The 23,198-nt window shown below is 34.8% G+C and overlaps 1 protein-coding gene across 3 annotated transcripts in view; it reads left to right on the plus strand.

Annotated features, from left to right (window-relative positions):
* Window positions 1-23,198, plus strand: part of JMJD1C (jumonji domain containing 1C) — a 272,238-nt gene that overhangs the window by 71,007 nt on the left and 178,033 nt on the right. For 2 of the 3 annotated variants that reach the window (XM_049855057.1, XM_049855056.1), the window contains exon 2: window positions 14,854-15,018. In XM_049855057.1, coding sequence (XP_049711014.1) covers window positions 14,854-15,018 — 165 coding nt within the window. Of the gene's footprint in view, window positions 1-14,853; window positions 15,019-23,198 lie in introns of those variants that run through there. The other variant, XM_049855059.1, reaches the window with a different exon arrangement.

The following is a 23,198-nucleotide window of genomic DNA, read 5'->3' on the forward strand; positions in this document are numbered from 1 at the left end:
TAATTACAAAATGGTATATTTTTCCAAGTTAAAGAAATATATTTGCATAATGCTGAATATTATCTAAGTATTTGTTTCTTATTACTAGCAGTTTTTCGAACTTGGAAATAATATACATCTAGATTTTATAAAAGTTATATCATCAATGAAATTTTTAACATTGCTTTTCAAAATTGTTTTCTGTCAAATAGACGATATTGTTACCTAAAAGAGACAGATTGAGTAAATCCTAATTTTGCTAGTTTGTATTTTTATGACGGAAACCCTGGTGGCGTAGTGGTTAAGAGCTATAGCTGCTAACCAAGAGGTCGGCAGTTTGAATCCATCAGGCACTACTTGGAAACCCTATGGGGCAATTCTACTGTGTCCTGTAGGGTTGCTATGAGTTGGAATTAACTTGATGGCAATGGGTTTGGGGTTTTTTTCTTTTTTTTTTTTTTTGATGTGACATTGGGTAAGTTAATCCTCTAAGCCTGCTTCCTCATTTCTAAAATAAAACGAATAGTATATAACTTAATGATTTAATGAGAGAATTCATGAAACAACGTTTTAAGGAAATAATAGGTACTCCATTCTTTTTTTTTTTTTTTTAAACACTGTGATGAATTCTGTTTCCAAATATCTCAGCTCTGATAAATGATGACTTGGCTGATTTTTATCTTTTTGCCTTGGCATACTTTCGTAACATTCTCTCTTACCCCACTGACTCCTACCTTTATACTGTATAGTGATTTAAGCCATTCTTAGCCTTTTAAATATAAGTTTTCTCAGTTTGCCTAGAAAATGATTTAAAGGAAGAGTAAATGAGATGAAGAAAAGATAAGAATAATTGTCTAAAAGTGATTTTCTTAAACTGGTTTTTTTATTTTTTAAAAACTTTTCGTCTTATTAAAGTGGTTGAACATGTTTACTCTTGGAAAAGTTAGGAAAACTCAAAAGTCGATACCCTGCCTCAGATAATTTTCATTTTTATTTTGGCAGGTTGCTTTTATTAGCTTTATTTATTTTATAACAGCGTAATAAAAGGACAGTGAAAAGCTGTAGGTCCTGGACTGGGTTAAGGAATTGGTCAAGTGTGAGCTGGAAACACAGGAGAACGAAGTGTTTGAAATTGAGGTTATGGAGAAAGTATTTAACCTTGGGGGAATCGAGTTTGAAGTAGAATGAATGACCAGGAAGGGAGAATGGTCTCTGCAGTAAGGAATAAAGAGGAACCTACTCCAACCCCAGACCTAGTAGTATAAAGGGCCTGGGAGCAAAAACAGTCATACTTGAGAGGGTGCCAGGAAAAAACACTGTCTTCAGGAAAGGCAGCTTTCATTTAAAACAAGAAGGCAAACATAGAAAGTTCAGAGAAGAGCTTGAGGATATGGTGAATATTTGCTCTTATTCCAGAGCTCATTGTAGTAAGATTTCAGGAATTATGTTTTAAAATGTTATATGGCAGAATAAATATTAAAGAATAGCCAAGAAAAGTATGATGAAGCGTGATGTGTTCATACTCTGTTTTGCTAAAATTGTAACTCTTCTGGTATTATTGTCATTATTTTTTAAAGATACAATTAGTAGTGCTACATTTTAATTTCTGCAGTGGGCAGTGCTACAACAAAGGATTTTATGTCTTGCCAAAAGAAGGATCAAGCAAGAAAATTTTGAATGGAAGCATGTAGGGAAGGAGGACCTATATACTGATAGTTAAAATAGCTCAGTGAATTTTTTTTTTTAATTAAAAAGTGAATACAGATGCACATAAATCTCCGTTATAAAAATATCACTGTTAAGTAATAGAAAGCATCCTAGAATCCTCATCGGTGGATTTGGTTTCCAGGTTTCAATTTTAGTCCTAACCCTTATTTGAAGAAGCTTTGGAATTTAACCTCTATAATACCAGTTTTTTCATATGTTAAAATAACAACCATAGTGAAAATACATTGAAATAATGTATTTGAAAGGAGCCCTGGTGGGCAGTGGATAAGAGCTTGGCTGTTAACCAAAAAGGTTGGCAGTTTGAATCCACCAGCTGATCCTTGGAAACCCTATGGGGCAGTTCTACTTTGTTCTGTAGTGTCGTTAGGAGTAGGAATCAATTCAATGGCAACGGATTTTTAATGTATTTAAAAACTCCTGATATATTACAAATTAAATGTAATATGCATTTGTGACGTTTCCACTGAGTGTAAAACACAATGGTAAGTAAGTATGATTTTTGGCACTATCTGTAATCAAAAGATCAATAATTTCCAACTACTTTGAAGTATTTACCTTGAAACTACATTACTTTGATGACTAAGAAAAAGGTTAACTTATTAAAATAATTCAGTCTAAAACCTTTTTTCTGGCTGTTCATTAATTTAGTTTTATTAAACTGCTCTTTTGAAATGTAAGTTTTATGCAATAATATTTACCTATTTTAAATGTACAGCTTTATAGTCTTTGCAAATGTGTTTGCTCATATAACCACATAAAACTTGGAACATTTTCATCCCCCAAATCATTCCTTCAAATCCCTTTGCCATCAGTCCCCACTCCTGGCCCTGGGTCTGTTTTCTGTCACTATAGTTTGCCTTTTCTAGAATTTAACATGAATTGAATCATATAATATGTAGCCTTTTGTGTCTGCCGTCTTTCTCTTAGCATAATGTTTTTTATGAGATTGATTCGTTGTTGATATCAGTATTTCAGTTCTTTAACTGCTTAATAATATTTAATTGTATGACTCCTGTACCACATTTTGTTAATCCAGTCACTAGTTGCAAATATTTTTAAGTTGTTTTCTTTTTTTTGCAATCATGAATAATATCCTTCTAAATATGTGCATGCAGACCTTTGAGTGTACATAGCTTTTTGGTAGATACACTGGAGTAGAATTACAGGGTTTTTTTATGGCACAGATACAGACAAATACTTTAATAGCCAAAATTTGGGACATAACACTTGGGGACTTGTATTGCTTACTTGTGTTTGTTTTGGGGCAGACAGAATCTTTTAGGAAGATTCTGTCTCCACTCCTCAATCTACTTCCTTATGAAGATGGAATGGCCATTAATTCAAACATGTGCTAGGTTAAAGAGGATCTTAACCACGCCTTGTGTTCCATAGGTTTGTGTGTGTGTGTGTGTGTGCGCACGCGCCCTAATGTAAAATACTCTGTCTCCAAATTTCGGTAGAACTCCCCAATCATTATCAAAACCCGATTGCAAGAAAAAAGTTATGGCAAATAGATTAAAGTATATTCCATTTATTCTTCCAGATAGCCTAGACCTGTACTGTCCAAAAGGTTAACCACTAGCCACATGTGGCCATGAGTTGGGATTGGCTCCATGGCAACTACTTAATCCACTATAGGGAACAGGGATAGAAGGAATAACTAGACTTCTCTGGATATACTCTGTTTTTTAATGTGACTTTGAAACTATTTAAATGTTTTATATTATTATAAAACAAATTTTAGTCATTAAAAATACAAAGCCTGAAAAGAGAAAGCAAAATGAAACAAAAAAGCCTAAGTGACATAACCATAGGAAGGAACTATTTCAGGTGACTAAAACACAGTAATTTGATTATGTATTCCTAGTAGATTACACCCAGAGGACAAAAAGAGCTGCATAAAAGTCTTAAATGTTTTTCATTAATTGTAATGCTGGTATTACTTATTTCTAGACTGCTGTTTGTGCAGTGGAAACCCTGGTGGCATAGTGGTTAAGTGCTGCGGCTGCTAACCCAAGGGTCGGCAGTTCAGATCCACCAGGTGCTCCTTGGAAACGCTATGGGGCAGTTCTGCTCTGTTCTGTGGGGTTGCTATGAGTCAGAATTGACTTGACGGCGCTGGATTTGGTTTGGGTTTTTGGTATGTGCAGTGGAAACCCTTGTGGCGTAATGGTTAAGAGCTATGGCTGCTAACCAAAAGGTCAGCAGCTCAGCCACCAGGCGCTCCTTGGAAATTCTGTGGGGCAGTTCTACTCTGTTCTGTGGGGTTGCTATGAGTCGGAATTGACTTGACGGCAACGGGTTTGGTTTTTTGGTTTTGGTATGTGCAGTGGGTTTGGTTTGGTATGTGTATTGTGCTACAGAGCAAATGAATTTAATTATGTCAGTGTCATTGTATAACAGGATTTTCAGTATGGGTGAAGTGAGTGAGAAATGTAAGATCAGTGAAGTTAAAAACCCTGCAAAATTTTATTTGAAAGTGTTAGTATGAAGTTATACTAATCCTGACCACTATAAAAGACCTAGAAAAAGAGACTAACTCGAAGTAAGGAGCACCTGTAATCTAGTGGCCACAGAACCTTTCTAAACTTAGGGGGAGGAATGAGAATCAAGATCAGTCCAAAACAGATTCCTGAGGTAGAGGACAGACATACCTCCACTCTGCAACCTTTTTAGGAAGAAACCCAGGTGGCAGTGGTTAAAGTGCTCAACTGCTAACTGAAAGGTGGGTGGTTTGAACCCACCAGCCACTGCACAGGAGAAAGATGTGGCAGTCTGCTTCCATAAAGATTTACAGCCTTGGAAACCCTATAGGGCAGTTCTGCTCTGTCCTGTAGGGTCACTATGAGTCGGGATCAACAAGATGGCAGTGGACTTAGTTTTTTCCAACCTTTTTATCTGTTCTCACACCAACTGCTCTCTCCATGGCACCGTTTCTCTGCTTGATTTGATAATTCATTGCACTGATCACACTGAACTCACAGACCATACTCACATTTAAGTGGTTTATTGGAGAAAGTAACAGGTTACAACTCAGGATCAGAATCAACTTGGAAATAACTGGATATATTCAGAAGGTGGCATACAATTCTTCAGTCATGACAGCTTTCAACCAAGACAGCTTGGAGTTCTTTCTCAGTCTTCCTTCGCTTGGGCCTACTGTCCCCAGGCTCTGCTATTGCTCAGCTGCTTCTCGCTGTCCCACACCATTTCTTGCCATCTTCTCTCTCCTGGGTCTAGGAGGTTCCCAGGGCAGGGATCTCAGGTCCAAATTATGTGCTCTGCTCCCGGCTCTTCTTGATGATAGTGAGCCCTCCCCGACCCCCCACCAACCTAAGTGGTATTAGCCCTTTTATAAGTCTACTCCTCCCACCAAGACCAGGAACAGACCAGTACCCTCAGTAGGCCACAAGTCACCTAATTTGCATAGTAAACTGTCCAATCCCTGAAAGGGTTTTATGTACGTTCTTTGCATAGTAAACTCTAAAATCCCTTTGTAAAATTATTGCATAGTAAATCATCATGACAGAACTACAAACCCAGGGCCAGGAAGGCGTATATAATGAGAAACCCATTGCACTGCAGCACCCCTAGCACCTAGATTGTTCTCTCTGAATGCTATTTTCCACCCCAAAATACCTTTATTCCTTGGATATATGTTCTCATGTCTACTGCAGGAAATGGTAATGACGACCCTGGGATATTTTGTTACGCCAGAAGAAAGGAATCTACCAGAGACTACTAAGTTCAGGCCAGGAGGATTCAGGAGCTAACTTGAAAAGACTCTCACTGACCAAAGATGGGAAAATTTAACCTTAAATAAGCGTAACAATTGCAGTGGTTTATAACATACCACATTTGTTTAAACTCAAGAGTTTATAATGATTCTTTCCCTAAAAAAACATTGTGTTCAACATTATGGGAGGCTAGGATACCCATTCGTTATTTTAAAAACTTATTAAAAAAAGAAAATTGTCAAGCATTTATCCCACCTTTCCTAAACTACCTCATAGAAACCAAAGATTTGAAGAGGGTAATTTCCACTTAATAGACATAATCCAGATAGTAAATGATGAAGGAATACCACTGTTTGCACCTGTCAGTGAAATACTAAATTTAGGCAGTAATTATCATTGGTTGCCATTATCATAAAAAGATAACCAAACATTACATATGTGCCTTTCGATGAATTACACAGTTCTGTATATGAGTTAGTCTTCTGTAATTATCATTCCTGAATTTGATAAGACTCTAGATTCAACAAACAATTTACAGGTACAAGGACAGAGTAACGTGCTTTAAAATGCCATAGGAATACAGTCAGCAAAATACAGATAATTGGAGACTGGGGGACAAATGACTTGATCTCTTTAACAACAACAACAAAAAAAAAATTGGAGGAAAGTATAAGAAGGTAGAACTTGTAGAGTCATTTGGAGTCGTGTTAACCAGTTGAAATATGTGCACCCAAATTTGGATCCTAATTTGAACAAACTAGGGTGAGGGCTCTCAACCTGGGAAACTTAAATGCTGACTGATAATGGATAATATTAAAGAATCAATTTTTTTGTTGAAACAAGATTGGTCATGAATTGAAAATTGTAGAAGCTGGATTATTATGTTATTCTCTCTATAATTGAAGACTAAAAGTAAAAGAGATTATTTCAAAGTAGCTTAATTTACCCAAAATTGGAGTCAGAATCTAGCATATTAAATAGCTGAAGAATTATTTATGAATTAGGAATTTGTCACTTTCACTTCCTTCTGGCAAAGAGAACTGTAAGTTAAAACATGAGGTCAGTAAATAATAGAGCATGATTTTCACTTGAAGGACTTTGTGGTTACTTATTAAATTCAACTATAGTAGTTGATATAATAAGAATTAAGTGATCAAAACAATTCCTGTTGGATAGGAGGAAAATTCATTTAATGTATTTGGTTATTGAAATAGAATGTTAGTATTGAAAAATATGTACATTTAAATGCACTATTTCATAAAATCTTAAACTGAAAATGGAAATTTCTATGAAATAGGTATAAAAACCAAATCCATTGGTGTCGAGTCGAATCGATTCCTACTCATAGATATAGTATATGTACTAACTGTTGCTTCCCTTCCACCTTCCTTCCTTCCTTTTTTATTCGATCTAGGGGAAGTACTTAGGTGTTTCACAAGAAATACCTAATACTCTGTGCTCCAGTGCCCCCTTGTGCCTGTCATGAAGAGATATCATTAGTTTCTCTTCTATAAGAATTTGGTCCTTTCTAGGTTACCTGGAACCCAAGTGTTTAGTTTGTAAGGTTCTATATCCTAAACTTCCTGAGATCCAAGGATTTTTATCCCCCTTTTATCTTAGGACATGCTGTTCTGTTAATGTCTTTACTTTCCACAGAAGTCACTATATTATCAGTTATATCACATGATTTATCTTTTTTTTTTTTTAATCTCAGGTTATCAGTATATCTACTCCCACGCCAGGTGAGAGGGGAGGGTGGATATGATGTGAACTCAATAACAGGGCTCTTCTTCCCTCACTTTCAATAGGAAATAAGATCCTGGGATCAACCTGTGCCACAATAATGATTAATTGCAGAAATTTTTACCCACCAGCATATTGGACATGACCTACATTTGAGATTTCTGTCTCTCCTATCCTTCACCCCAAAAGGTATATGAGACTGAGATTTTTTGATATAATCCCAATATATATAATAATATTACATTATTGCTTTTGGGAAAAGGGAGCGGCATGGTTTTTCATCTTGCTCATTCCTGCTATTTTTTTACCTTTTAGTTAAATTCTCTTACATTAAAAAAAAATATTCAGTAAAATTCACTCTTTATGGTGAACTGTTCTATTAGGATAAATTCATAGTCATGTAACCATTACCATATTCATCTCCGTTTCAATTTTCTTATGGTACTACTCCTTTGTAGTCAAACCTTCACTACCATGACCACCCCCATTCTTAACCCCAGACAACCAGTGATCTATTCTCAGTCCCTTTTGTTTTGTCTTTTCACAGAATGTCATATGAACAGAATCATACAAGTAGCCTTTTGAGCCTGACTTCTTTCAGTTATCCAAAAGCATTTGCGATTTCATCTATCATTGTTGCATGTATCAATAGTTTTTCCCTGTTATTGCTGGGAAGTATTCTATTAATGGATCACCACAGTTTATCTGTTCTCCAGTTGAGGGATACTCAGGTTGTTTCTAGATTTTGGCTATTAAAAATAAAACTGCTATAAACATGTATGTACAAATTTTTGTATAGGTAAAGGTTTTCATTTCACATTGGTGAATACCTAGATGTGGGATTGCTGGGTCATATGGTGATTATATGTTTTACATTTTAAGAAACTGCCAAACTTTTCTTAAGTGTCTTATTTTGCATTCCCACAGAATCTAGTTTTAGTTGCTTTCCATCCTTTGGTTTGGTCAGTTTTAAAAATTTTAGCCATTCTCATAAATGCATAGTGGGATCTCATTGTGGTTTTAATTTGCATTTCTCTAATGATTACTAATTTAGAGCATCTTTTCATGTGTTTATTTGCTGTCTGTGTCTTTTCTTTGGTGAAGTGCCTGTTCCAATATTTTGCCCATATTTCGGGATTTGGTGGTTTGTTTTCCTAATGATGAGTTTTGGAAGTTCTTTATGTATTATGTGTTCTGACTTTAAATAGGTGATACCTGTCATTCCTTTCCTCAATTCATGAGAGAAGTGGAATGTGTTTAGGACAAGTCCCTTGATGAGGACAGGCTTTTTTACAGAGACTCTTGTAGCTGGGATGGAAAGACCTGAAAGCAGTCATTGGATCTGGTGTAGGCAGTAGCAGGAATGGTGGTAGAAGGGACTGGGTATGGCAGGACCCATTCTAGGTTAAGTGCCTGCCAGTTGGCTGATTGGAAGTAAAACACTGCTGAGATAAGTTGTGGAGTTCTAGAACTGAATTAAAAAGGCTAATAATCAACTGCTGGAGAAATAATGAGAAGTTAAAGTATACATAGAAAAAAAAAACAGTACATAGAAGATGGTTGATATTCATGTTGTCTTGGAAGATTTCTAACCTACTTAAACAGTTACTCATAGGAATTGGAATTATGAATTTGACCTGCATTTGACTGCTTTTCTGTAGAAGCAGTATAGATACTACAATCTCTAATCATGTCTTAGCATACCAAAACCACAATTCTAGGCTTTTTCTAAGTAAATTGTGTTGACAGTTTATCAACAAGCATTTATAATTTTCAGGACTTGACATTTAACTTGTATTTTCTTCTCTTAGATTTTTAGCTGCTGACCCTTTTCTTTATACTCTTTAATTACATCCTTTTGTCTTCAGATATGTGAAGTATTTATTTAATCCCTTATATCTTTCACAGGAAGCTTAGGTTACTTTAGGGCTCCCAGGAATCCCTTCTGTCTTAATTTATATAATAGCTCTCTTCATTAATTCATTCCTATGGTTTAAAAACATTCCCTAAATCTCTGTTTCTGGAATACATTTTCCTACTGTTTGGTCAAGGCACTTCCCTCTTTCTGTCTCATGTTTTAAAATATCTAGAAAGGTCTCTTAGTTTCCTAGTGCTGCTGTAACAGAAATAGCACAAATGGGTGGTTTTAAAGAACAGAAATATATTTTCTCACAGTTCAGGCGGCTAGAAGTCCAAAATCAAAACAGTGGCTCTTGGGGAAGGCTCTCTTTGTAAGGGCTATGGGACAAAATCCTTGTCTCTTTCCCCTTCTATAGCCCAAGTGTTCCTCAGTGGCATCTATAGTCTCCTGTTTGTGCTTGCTTGTGTATCTACTCTGCTCTTTTTATATTAGGACACACTCCTCCACACACACACTGATATGGCCATTAACATAACAGAGAAAACCATATTTCCAAATACGATTACATTCACAGGTATAGGAGTTAGGATTCTAATGTGTATTTTGGGGGAATACAATTCAATCCATAAGAGTCTCTATGAAGCCTTCTTATGTTAAAAGAATTTAACTGATGGTTTTCCTCCTCTGGAGCCATTCAGCATTTTTTAGTGGTGCTATTAAAAAAAAACACACACACACACAAAGAGGACTCTGATCTTAGCTATTACCATTTGTGTATCATTATTTAAACAATTGCTTAGATACTGTTAAATTGTGTAACCTGTTTGCCGTAGTTTCTCCTGTAAACATTACTCAGCTCATCGAAAGCACTCAAATTTTACCTGCTGCTGTCATCATCGTCATCAATGATACTGCATTAAAAACTGCTCATAATATATCTGAAAAGCATAGTATATGTGTTGAATCTTATAATAATGAGCTTAAGTTACATGACAAGTAAAAAATTAAACATCTTTGAATATCTTGAAATTCCTGATGCATCTTGTTATTCACCAAGTAGCTTTGTGAAAAGATTAGTTAGGTAAGTAATTCATAGGAAGGAAGAGTAAACAACATAGATTTAGAGTGTAAGCTGACTAAATTTCCTTGGCCTCTTATTTTGCTATTTACTGTCAACAGTCAATGCCAATGGAAGCAGCAGTCAAGAATCAAATGGCATATTGAATTGGGCAAATCTGCTGCAAAAGATCTCTTTAAATAAAGTGTTAAAAAGTAAAGATGTCACTTCGATGACTAACGTGTCATCTTATCCAAGCCATGGTCTTTTCAGTTGCCTCATATTCATGTGAAAGCTGAACAATGAAAAAGGAAGAGTGATGAAGAATTAAAGTATTTGAATTAAGGTATTAGCAAAGAATAGTGAATACACAATGGACTGTCAAAAGAACAATTATCCGTCTTGGAGAAAGTACTACCAGAATGCTCATTTGTCTTGTTTACTTTGGATATGTCATCAGGAAAGACCAATTGCTAGAAAAGGACATCATGGTTGGTAAAGTAGAGGATCAGGGATTAGGAGGGAAACCCTCCCTGAGATGGATTAACAAGGTGGCTGCAACAGTGAGCTCAAACATACCAACAATTGTGAGGATGATGCAGGACTGGGCAGTGTTCCACTGTTATACATAAGGTTGCTATGAGTCAGAGCCAGGTTGATGGCAGCTAGCAACAATCTTCATTTGACCCTTGTAGACTCCTTGTGGAAAATCTTTAAGTTGTTTCAAGTGTTTTGTTTTCCACCTTTAAGCCACAGGGGATTTAGCTATCCCAGCATCTCTCCCTTATTCAGTCAGTTATCAAGTGCTGTGTGTGTGATCTTATAGAGCCTGTGCTACTGTGGCTGTTAGGCCTCTTATGAGCTATTCCATTGTTTTCATTGACTCATTTATTAGCTGTTTGACCGTAGGCAAGTAATTTTTCTGTATCTCGCTTTCCTCATTTGAAAAAGTTTATAATAATAATACCCATCTTCCAAGTTGGTTATGATGATCAAATGGCTTATTATATGTGCCTGACACATGGTGAAGGAGTCCTGGTAGTACAGTGATTATGAGCTTAGCTGCTAAAACTGAAAAGGTCAGTGGTTCAAACCCACCAGTCACTGCACAGGAGAAAGATGTGCCAGTCTGCCGACCTTGGAAACCCTATGGGACAGTTCTGCTCGGTACTACAGGGTCGCTATGAGTTGGAATTGATTCGATGTTAATGGGTTTGGGTTTTTTGTTTTGTTTTGTTTTTTTGGGGGGGGTGCATGGTAAGCATGATTCAAATGTTACCTGTTTTTGATATTAGTTTATTACTATTGTCAATAATATGCATAATCTCTGACATAGATTTGAATGTTCCTTGGGAGATGAAAAATTATCCCTTAGACTTCTTTAGAATTTTCAGAACCTGAACTTATATGTCATAATATGTATTTTGTTTTTACTTATAATTGTTGTTCCAGTAATATACTGTGCTGGTTTGAATACATACCGGACTCCCGTATAGTATTACAGTTTTAGTTCACCGTGAAATATTTAATATAACTATACAGAATATAAAATTTGTGTGTTAAAAAGTTGAATTTTAATACAGTTGCTTCTGTATTGCATATTCTTTCTAACTATGTGAAAACAAGTGCCCTTTTAACTTTCTTGAGAGACCTTTCCTTCTTCTGTCCACTAACTAAGCTTGGGAGACAGATGGGGTGGGTGCTGGTTTCTGGCCTAAAGACACATAATTCTTGTTGCTCTGTGGACTTCAGAGAGTGTACTGTAGAGATACTGTCTCCAGAGGGGATACAGTTACCTTTTTAACTTTTAATGGGATAGCCCAGGGGAGAAATAGAGTAAAAATCCAACTTCATGTATCTAACCAACAACTTCCCTCCCTTCCACCATATAAAATAGAATGAGGCTAAGATCTAAATGAATGCTACTTAATCCTCCAAAAGTTATCTGTCCTCTTCTTCTCACCATCTTCTGGCTTTTTCCTGGATTCTCGCAAAATTTTCAGCCCGGTATAATCAGAGGCTCCTCAGACTTTGTTAGGGATGCGAGTCTTCTACCTTAGTTTTTAGACTCTGTGATAGTCATCATTTAGGGCTATTCAAAGAGCTGTTTTGGCTAGAATCTGCCAGGCGCTCCTTGGAAACTCCATGGGGCAGTTCTACTCCGCCCTGTAGGGTCGCTATGAGTAGGAATCAACTCGACGGCACTGGATTTGTTTTTTTTTTTTTTTTTTCCTGAAGTCTTGGCTATGTAGCTGATGGTTAAGAATTCTAAGTGACCTCTGCATCAATGAAGTCATACTCTATAGCAGTTGCTGAAGTCAGATTGCTATAAAGTATATGCCAATTTATATAGCACTCACACAAATCAACAGTTATACTTGGAGTATAATTATATCCTTCCCTTATTAAATAAATAGAACATCTAGATAGAAAACCAGCAAAGATACAGAAGAACTGAACAACACAACTAACCAAGTTAACCTAATGGCCATAACAACATCATAGAATACACATTCTTCTCGAGTACACGTGGAACATTCACCAAGGTAAATCATGTTCTTGGCCATAGAATAAACCTTTACAAATTTAAAAGAATTGAAATCATACAAAGATGTTTTCTGACTGTAGTTGAATTAAAGTAGAAGTCAATAATAGATACCTGGAAAATTCCCAAATGTTTGGAACTTAAGCAATATCTTATAAATACTAATGGGTCAAAGAGGAATTCCTAAGGGAAACCAGAAAATATTTTGACTTGGTGGAACTGTAAATGTTACAGTCAGCTAAAGCAGTTCTTAAAGGAAAATTCGTAGCATTAACTGCTTATATTAGAAAGGAACAAAGGCTGTAAAGCAATAGTCTAAGCTTTCACCTTAAGAAACCAAAAAAGGAAGAACCTGTTGCCGTTGAGTCCAACTCATAGCGACCCTATAGGACAGAGTAGAACTGCCCCATAGGGTTTTCAGGGAGCAGCTGGTGGGTTCAAATGGCTAACCTTTTGGTTGTCAGCCACAGCTCTTAAACACGGCACCACCAGGCCCCCCTAACTAAAAAAAGAGGAAGAGCAAATTAAAATTCTCAAAAAAGCTGAAGGAAAAATACAAAGAATAGAAATGAATGAAATTGAAGACAGAAAAACAATAGAGAAAATTAAATCAAATGTTCTTTGAAAAAAATAAAATTGATCAAAATTTAGCCAAACTGACCAAGAAAAAAAGAGAATATCCAATATCCAAATTACTAATATCAGAAATGAAACAGTAGAAATCACTACAGTCCTTAAGGATGTTAAAAAGATATAACAACTCTATAGAATTCTACATCTTAGGAAAGAGACCAATTCTTTAAAAGAAAACAAGCTATTAAAACTAAAAAAGAAATCCATAATCTTGATAATTTTATATCTATTAAAGAAATTGAATTAGTAGTTAAATACCTTCCAACAAAAAAACTTCAGGGCCAGATGGCTTTACAGACAAATCTACGAAACATTTAAGAAGGAAATAATACTGCTTCCACATAACCAGTTCCAGACAAAAGAAGAGGGAACATTTCCCCACTTATCCTATAAGGGCAGCTGTACCCTCACACTAAAACCAGACAAACACATTATAGAGGAGGAAAACTAAAGTTCAGTATTCATAATGATATTCCACGAAATATCAGCAAAGAGAAGCTATTGATACATAAAATGATAGTATATCACAGGCAATTTGGACTTACCTTGGGAAAGCCAGGCTTTGTCAATGTTTGAAAAGCAGTTTTTGTAACTACTGATATTAAGAAACGAAAAATCGTGTCATACTAATAGAAGCACAGAAAGAACTTGAGAAAATTCTAACATTTTTTGATGCTGTGATATATGTTTGGAATAACTTGGGTATGCAGATCTACTTTTTTATAACTATAGGTTTTATGAAGTTTAAATACAGATCAAGGACTTGCAGTGAAAATGTAGTATATGTGTTGAGGTTTGCCATAAATACAAAATACGGGATTTCCAGGATTTAGTTCAAAAAAGAATGTGAACTATTTCACTGATAATGTTTTACATTAATTGGATTTTGAAATAATATTTTGGATATAGTGTGTTAAATAAAAATATTATTTAAATTGACGTATTTTTATGTGTTTTTTTTTTTTTTTAACTGTGCCTACTAGAAAATTTAAAATTTAATATGTGACTCGCATTAAAATTTGCTAGATAATGCATTAGGACATGGGTCAAAACCAAGGCCTATGGTCTGCTGCCTATTTTTGTGAATAAAGTTTTGTTGGAGCACAGCCTAGCTCATTCATTTACATATTGTCTATGGCTGCTTTCGTTCTACTAAGACAGAATTAAGTAGTTGAGACAGACCATATGGCTTGCCAAATAATTGCTCTCTGGCCCTTTTCAGAAAGTGTTCGCTGACCTCTGCTTCTAGAGACATCAATATAGACACAATTTTTTAATGGGTATTTAAAAGATAGGGACCAATCTTTCTTCTGATTAACACTCTAAATTGCTTTTTTAAAATAAATTTACTGTTTACCTTCCAGTTACACAAACAGGTAAGGAGATAAAATCTTCTTAAGAAAAAAAAAAAAAAATTTTTTTTTTAATGAAGAGTTAATTATTGATTTTAAAAAAATGCTGATTTGAATAATGAATTTGTTAATGCCTTTTCCAGTTCAGTGTCATAGTTTATATTTTGAAGTATCACTATGCTATTTTGCTTATGGAATTTTATTTATTTATTTCATAGGCGTACGTGGAATTTGATGGTCTTGAATGGGATAAACGAGAGTGGGTTAAAGTTTATGAAGATTTTTCTGCTTTCTTGGTGGAATACCACTTAATTTGGGCAAAAAGGAAGGACCCTCGCCAGACTCAGGGATCAAAGAGCAAACAAATTCAGTGGCCTGCGTTGGTAAGATCTCTTCTTTATTCATTAAATATTTTTAATTGTATAAAAATACAGGAAATGAGTGTAGCAATTCAGATTTATCTTGTCGGTTATAAATTAATATTCTTGATATTGCTGTTATTTTGTTAGAACAAGTTCGTGTGTCTCTTTGTTACTGTCTTTCAGCATCTCTAGTGCACAGTTTATTCTACCCGGTTAGGTCTAGAACATATAAATTGAATTAAGGGCTGCTGAGAGAGTGTTGACTGGTTTATATGGAACATAGAACAACTTAGCTTAGAAAGAAATGTAGATGGAAAGTAGGGGGTATTTTTTATAAAGCATTCAGTAGCACATAATTTTTCTTGGTTAAATTTAGTGAAAGTTCAGTGAATCATTGTGGGTGGTAGCAGATGTTAAGTGTTATTATTCGAATACTAGGTAAAATTACTTAATATCAAGAAATTTTCCATTTAAGAAAATAATAGTAGGTTCCAGTACATTTTCAGGTAGTTTGAAGAGTTTTATAAAAGAAATATGCTAACTAAATAAACAAAAACATAAATTCTTTTAGGAAAAGAGCCACATTTGTTTTTAACCATTGTGTTTGTTTTGTGGTTGAGTGCCTGGCATGTAACAGACAATCTAATTTATGTTCCAATGAAATAGTTTTTACATTAATATGAAAGAAATATTTTTAAAGCCATGGAAACATTATTTTAGGTATTTGGTGTATCAAATGTGTCGGGGAGGTACTTTCAGGTTTTTTAAAAATGTAATTAGCTACTTAACAAGGATAGTTTTCATTTGCTGATAATTGTAATTTATTTACATTTTCTCTTGAGTCAACCCTTTAAACCTTTTGTATATGTAAAATAAAATAAAAAAATAGTCACTTAATATATCTATTTTCTTGACCATCCCTTTTTAAAAACTCTGACGAGATACTCAATTAAAAATGGAGGAAGGGAATGAATTAAATCAGTAACATTTTAAAAAGGAAATACAATATGGAAAGAGGAAGGATGATATCCGTGAACTATAGTTTTAATAGGATATTTTGAATACTGTAACAAAATAAAGAAGATAGTTTTTATCACTGATAGGTTTTTAAAAAATAATTGTTGAATGAGTATGTTTGAATTGTTAGTATTAATTTTTTAAATTAATGGAATACTTATTGATCTTACAGACTATAACCCCAAAATTGTTTAAAACCTGTGAGTAATTATGACATATTACAGGAAACAGTAGCTCAGTAATACCAGGAAGTTTGCCTCAGTATCATAGTTCGAGCATAAACAGAACTTTATAGAAAACTGTTACCATTTCTTAGAGGCAATTAAGGTGAATTTCCTCTATATTCATAAATTAATGATTTTAGAGAAAATTTCTACAAACTACTGTTTCATAATAATTTTTGAAACCTATTTCTGTTGAAAACCTTTTAACTTCACAATTAAATCCATATAAACAATCAGCAAACGTCTTTTTTTTTTTAATTCAGCCTTTTCTTTATTATAGAAAAAAATGTACATACTATGAAAAGTTTGGAAAATACTGCATGGTCTAAAGTAGAATGTCATCATTTTACTCCTACCCCAAGAGACAGCCAATATTCTTTTGACATATTTCCTTATAAAATATATTTTCCTGTTTTCTTTAAAATAGTTTTAGCCAAAACTGCATTAAAATTATAGATCTTGCTTTTTTACTTAACATTTCATCCTATGTATTTCTCCTCACAGGTAATATCTTTAACATGATTTTTAACTGCAGCATAATATTAGATTTTGTAATGATCCTTTTCCCTAATGTTTGGTATTTCAGTTTCCTTTTTTTTGTGATTATAAATGAATGCTATAAATGCCATCGTATGTAAATCTCTGTCTGCATCTCCGATTATTTTTTAAATTTAGGTTCATAGTAGTAGAATTACTGGTCAAAGGGTATGAACTGAAAAACAACAAAAATCCAAAAATCTCTTGATACTCTCCACCAGATTGCTTAAAGGTGGTATTGACTGCCTTTGCCCCAAGCTAGAGTATGAGTATTTTTGTCTCTGTACACTCTTGCAAACATCAATAACTTATTTTTGGACCATCTTGTTTTAAAATCCAAACAAAGGGGAATTTGTAAGACTTGGGAGATGCAGCATTAAATGTTAACCATTTTATCACTGCTAATATGATATTTAAAAATACTATTTTCATTGTTTTAATTTGCATCTCTCAATAAGGATGAATAGTTTTCATGTTTACTAGCAACTTGTATTTTGTGTGAGTTGTTTGTCTTTTTTCAATTATTAGGGTTTTGTGTTTTATATTTGTTGTGAACTTTTTTTATATTACTACAGATACTATAACCCTTTTGCCGTATTTGTTTCATAGTTTGCTCAGCTAATTGTTTGATAGCAAGTCTTTTTAATTGTATGTTTAAGTTTAAAGAAAGTCTATATAATGGGATATCTTCGTTAATCCAAACAGTAGAGATGCTCCCCCCTTTCTCTTTCCTTTCTTCCCTCTCTACCTCCTTCCCTCCCTTCCTTCCTCTTCCTTTCTTCCATTCTTATAGGAGGTTCTAAAAATTAAAAGAACGAACAAGTGAGATAGAAATACTTGTAAACTTAAGAATAATCCTTTTAAGTTTCACAAGCATTGTATGAACATTCATTTGTGTATAGTACATTTAACAGATTCTGCTGTTTCCCTATCTGGCCATTAAAATAAGGTTTAAAAGCAAAAGTTATGAAATTTAGAATTTTTACATTCCTGTAGCAGAGTAAAATAAAATATTTAAAATTGTAAGAGATTTGTTGTATATATGAGGAGGTAACAGAATGAAACACAGTGGTAACTAATACTTTGTCTTTAATTTTCTGTAGATTTAATGTTTCTAATTCTGTGCACATGGTACTTGCTTTATGTTCTTGTGTACTTAAACATATGTTTGTACTTATCCTCTTTCCAATTGTTTCACCCCTCGTGTGGTACCTGCTAAATCTTAGATATTGGTTATATTATTTTTGTCTATTTCTTATACTGAGAAATTAGTGGAAACTGCCAGTGTACCTGCTGGTTCTTGAAATCATGGCAGGATCAAAAAAAAAAAAAAGCCCTGTTGTCTCGTTAATGTACTTTAAGATTTATTTTTAAAGCTTTAAGTCACTAAAACTTCAACAAAATTTGGAATAGTACAAAACCCAGGTTACTTCTCTGGAGTTACCTCTTCATCTTTCTCCCCAGTATACCAATAGGAGAACATGTATCGGAGCACCACATACTTAGCCTGCTGAAGTGGTGTCTATTAGTTTGGTCCTGTATAATCAGGGTACCACCTGAGGCCGTTCTGATGATGGAGGCCATGGTAACTTACATGTCCATGTAAGTTACTTAATATATTGCCTTTTTTTTTTTAAAGTAAAACATTTGTGAAACCACATTTATCTGCACCAGGGAAGGAAGGTGTTGGCATACATAATTGAAATCACCGAATCACCTGCCTAACTGGGTTAGGGCCCTGGCTCCATCTCCTTTAGGAAAACCTTCTGTGGGGAGTGGGGCTTTGACCCTAACCCAGCTGGGCTGTAACACTGCTGCATTTTCTAAGGGGCAGAGTTTTCTACTACTATTCTACTGGCCCAGCCTTCCAGATCACCCCAGCCAGAATTAATCTCACCATCCTGTGTGGTCCTGTAGAACTTTGTTTGTACCTCTGTTATAACAACCAGCATGTCCTGCTTTGTATTATACCTATTTGTTTGCATGTCTGTCTTCCCCTAATAGATTGTAAGTTCTTTGAGGACAGGACTCATGTCTTAGTCATCTTTGTATCATTCCTGGGAGTCTAGCACAGTGCCTTGCCCATAGTAGACAGTGAGTATATACTTATTTTAAAGTGATGAATGAACTCCAGCTTAGCTGGCAAAAAAATAACCCTGCTGGGAGCTATAGCAGGTTTTCTGGCTATCATGTCAGCTCATGCTAAGATTAAAGGACAGGCAAGAAAAATATGTCAGTGTAGTCACAAATAATAAAAAAGCTTACAATGGATACTCTCATTTTAATCAGATAAAAATCTGATCTCTTAAATCGTCGCAAGGGAGAAGTGTAAATATTATCCAAAATGTGTTATTGTAAAAGAACAGGTATCTTTTCACAGTCAACGAAATATGCTCATCTGCAATAATTTACCTGAATTTCTGGAGTGAACTTTATGAAGCCAAGATTTCTGCTTTCTAGTGCTTTTCCTTCGTAGTTATTCTGGTTTGAAAAGGAATTGTGATGAGATCTTAAACGTGTAAAACTTTAGCAGTTTACTCCTTTTAACGTGTTTGTCTGGCAAGAGTGCTTTTTAGCTTCTATCTGTTCCGTAAGAAACCCTTTCAAAGGGGAGTAGAGTTCATTACTCTTTGGGACGAGGATACACTTTTATCTGACTGCCAAATTGCCAAACTTGGTTTAGATTATGGCCTCAACCAAATTTGACTATAATATGAAGGCAGGACACATTCTAACTGATTGTGAACTTTAAAATAAGGTGACATATAGATAATTCAGTTTCCAGAATAAGAATTACTAGTTTTATAGGCCTTTGTACTTTGGTGAAAGAGCTCTGGTGACATAGTGGTTGAAACACTTGGCTGCCAACTGAGGAATTGGCGGTTCTAACCCGACAGCCCCTCTGCAGGAGGAAGCTGTGGCAGTCTGCCTCTGTACGGACTTACAGCCTTGGAAACCCTGTGGGGCAGTTCTATTCTGTCCTTACGGGGTTGCTATAAGTCGGAATTGACTTGATAGCAGTGGGGTTTTTGGTTCTTTGATGAATAATGAAAGGGAAGTAATGACAATATGATACTTTCAGCATTATTATTTCTCTGCAAGGTAAAGAAATTTCAGGAGATCAGTTCATAGTAAACTTTTTAAATGATAAAATCTAATACTGGCATTGCAGTGAATGAGCACACATTCATTTTGTGTGGGTCATAAAAACATTCTTTTGCGAAGTATTATGTTGTAAGAACGAAAAAGTTCATACTTGATTCATTAATTTTACAGTTGGGAAATTACCCTTAAAAGCATTTTTTAAAAAGTAAAAAAGTGTATTCAGTTCAACTAGTGCTTATCAGCTACCTGATATGAGCCAGACACTATGCTAGGAGCTGGAGATACAAAAATGAAAGACATACGCAGAAAGATGTTCATTGCAGTCTCATCTAAAGATGGGGAAAAAGAAAACAGCCTGGATGTCCAACAATATGTGAATGTGGTCAAATTAATGTTCTGGGAGATTATGCAGCTTTAAAATGATAATTACGAATACTTTCGAGAAACATAGACAAATGAAATTTAAATAAATTTTGATTATAGCACTGTCAAAATTATGTATTTAAATAGTGTAAAATAATGAAAACTGTTTTACAGAATGGTGGGATTATACTTGAGTATAATTTGTCTTTCAAATAAAAACAACTTATTTATAAGAAATTTGGGGATTTTAATGTAAAATTTAAATTTTCTGTTATTTTCAATTTTGGAAATAGTTTTCTTTACATGGGTTAGTGTAGTACGCTTATTTTAGGCTTCTGTTAATATATTTTGATAGCTACTTTCTACTTTGTAAATAGAATTTTTTGTCTGTCATTAATAGTACAAATTAATGTTTTACAATAAAAATGACAATTTAAACTATGACAGAGTAAAAAGATAATGAAAATTATATAAGGTTTGTTTTTAACTCTATCTTAATTATTCTTAGATTTGCGTGGCTTGATGTGACCTTAGAGATCTTCTTGTCACAGATGCAGAGAATATTAGAGCTCAAAGTGAGACTCTTCGAGGTCATCTAGCAAGGCAGTCTAAGAACATAGGACTTGTAGTCAGATTGCCTGGTTCAGATACCAACTCTGCCGTTTGCTATTAATATCGGATTAAACTTAAGTTACCTTTCCTCTCTGTGTCTTGTCTTCGTAATAGTGTTGTTGTTGGGTGCCATCGAGTCAATTATCACCCTGTAGGACAGAGTAGAACTACCCCATAAGGTTTCCTAGGCTGAAATCTTTATGGAAGCTGACCACCAGGTCTTTTCTTTTGCAGAGAAATTAGATCACTAGGCTTTTCTTCCCAGGCATCTTTGGTGGATTTGAACCACCAACTTCCTGGTTTATAACCAAATGCCTAACAATTTGTGCCACCTGGGGACTCAACATATGTAAAGCGTATCATAAAAACTATTGGTTTTGGTATTATTGTCATCATCCAGTCTAATGCCCTTCTTTTTCTAATAAGGAAAGGAAAAAGCAAACCAAATTCATTGCTGTTGATTTGATTCTGACTTATAGTGACCCTACAAGAAAGGAAGGCCTAGGGTAATGATGTTAGTTGATTAAAGTTTATATTTAATTTAATTTCATTGATGGTAAAGTAGAAGTGGAAATGGAACCCAAATCTCCTTACTCCAGCGTAATGTGTAAGTAGATCTTATACCCTGCCGGTTATTGAATCTTACTGAGAAAAGCCAAAGAAGTGCCTTTTTTTTTTTTCTTTTTTCTCTTTTCAGTTAACCTCATTTTAAGAAAAGTCTTAGAAGGAAAAAACTGATTTTCTTGCTGATTTATTCCTGATTAGATAATTTAAGGCTTTGTGGAAATAAAAGAAAACTATAATCTTTATGTACAAGGAGTTTAAAGAGAGAGAGGTGCATTGGTAGAGAATGAACCATTCAGTAATACAAATAATAAAAGTTTATAGAAATGAAAGAATTGAGGGGAGAGAGTGCCTGGCAGGGAGTGAAGGAAGAGCTACACTGGGGAGGATGATATTTGATACGGTTTTAAATGCCTAATTGGAATTTTATAATCAGAAAAGTTTGCAAGGCATTTTATAAGAAAACATGTCATGATTGGAGCTTGCATCAAGCCAAAAAGTAGAGTAATTTTAGTGGAGTGGCAGAAGACAAAGTAGAAAAGGGTAAAGAGAGACCAGATCATAAACGGTTGTGTTACAAAGAGAATTCTAGACATTTTACTCCTGTAGGGGTTGGAATGCCAGTGAATCACACTCAATGCGGGTTAAATCATCAATTTTATATTTTAGATAGATTACTGAAGCAGCAGCATAAAGTGATTGGTGAGAGGGTAGGACCTTATTTGTCATTTATCACTTTGTTTATATAGCCTGGAAACCCTGGTGGCATAGTTCGAATCCACCAGGCGCTCCTTGGAAACTCTATGGGGCAGTTCTACCCTGTCCTGTAGGGTTGCTACGAGTTGGAATCGACTCGACGGCACTGGGTTTGGTTTTTTTTTTTCTTTGTATAGCCTAGGTGAGATTTGATAAATGTGCCTGGTAGAATGTGTGTTTATCATTGTTACCTCCAAAATTGCACTAAAGTGACAGTAAAAAACAAAAACAGCAAAGAAAACTGACGTATGTCATAATTGATTCAGGGAACAATCATCAATGGACATTAAAACTATTGGACAAAGGCATGTTGAGAAACAAGATATTAATAAGATCTCAAAATACCATTCCCGTGGATTACTCATTAATTACAAAGGGAAAAATGTATCTGTGTATTGAAGAGATCAGGCAGAGTCACTCCCTTAAACTTAGCATCACTAGTAGTTGGACATCGTTGGCATTATGTTCCTCCAGATGTGATGCAGGAAGATGTGCATAGATTACCTACGTAATGTTCTTGCCAAAGATGTTTAACCTGACCCCTAATCGAGAGGAGAGAATCAGACAAATCCAGAATGGGGATTTTCTACAAGACAACTAGCCTAGACCTTCTTAAAAAAAAAAAAAACTAAAAAGAAAAATATCCAAGGGGTCTTTTCCAGGTCAAAAAAAAAACCCCAACAACATAACTATAGAAATGTGACACATGAAACTTTGTAGCCTAAATAGGGGGACAAAAAGCTATAAAATATTTTGGGGACAGTTGGAATTTAAAAGTACACTGTATATTAGATGATTTTAAATTAATGTTAATTCTATTAGGTGATACATAGGAGAAAGTTCTTATTTTTAGGAGATGCAGACTGGGATATTTAGTGATGAAACACTGGTGTGTTCAGTTTTCAATCTGCAAAAAAAAATATGTGGTATGTTTCGTTTTCAGTCAGCAAAAAAGAAAGTATGTATGTATGTTCTAGATACTTAAAGAAAAAGGGCAAATGTGGCAAAATGTCATTATTGAAG

Source organism: Elephas maximus, chromosome 16 (assembly GCF_024166365.1).
Source record: "Elephas maximus indicus isolate mEleMax1 chromosome 16, mEleMax1 primary haplotype, whole genome shotgun sequence".
NCBI classification, from domain to species: domain Eukaryota; kingdom Metazoa; phylum Chordata; class Mammalia; order Proboscidea; family Elephantidae; genus Elephas; species Elephas maximus.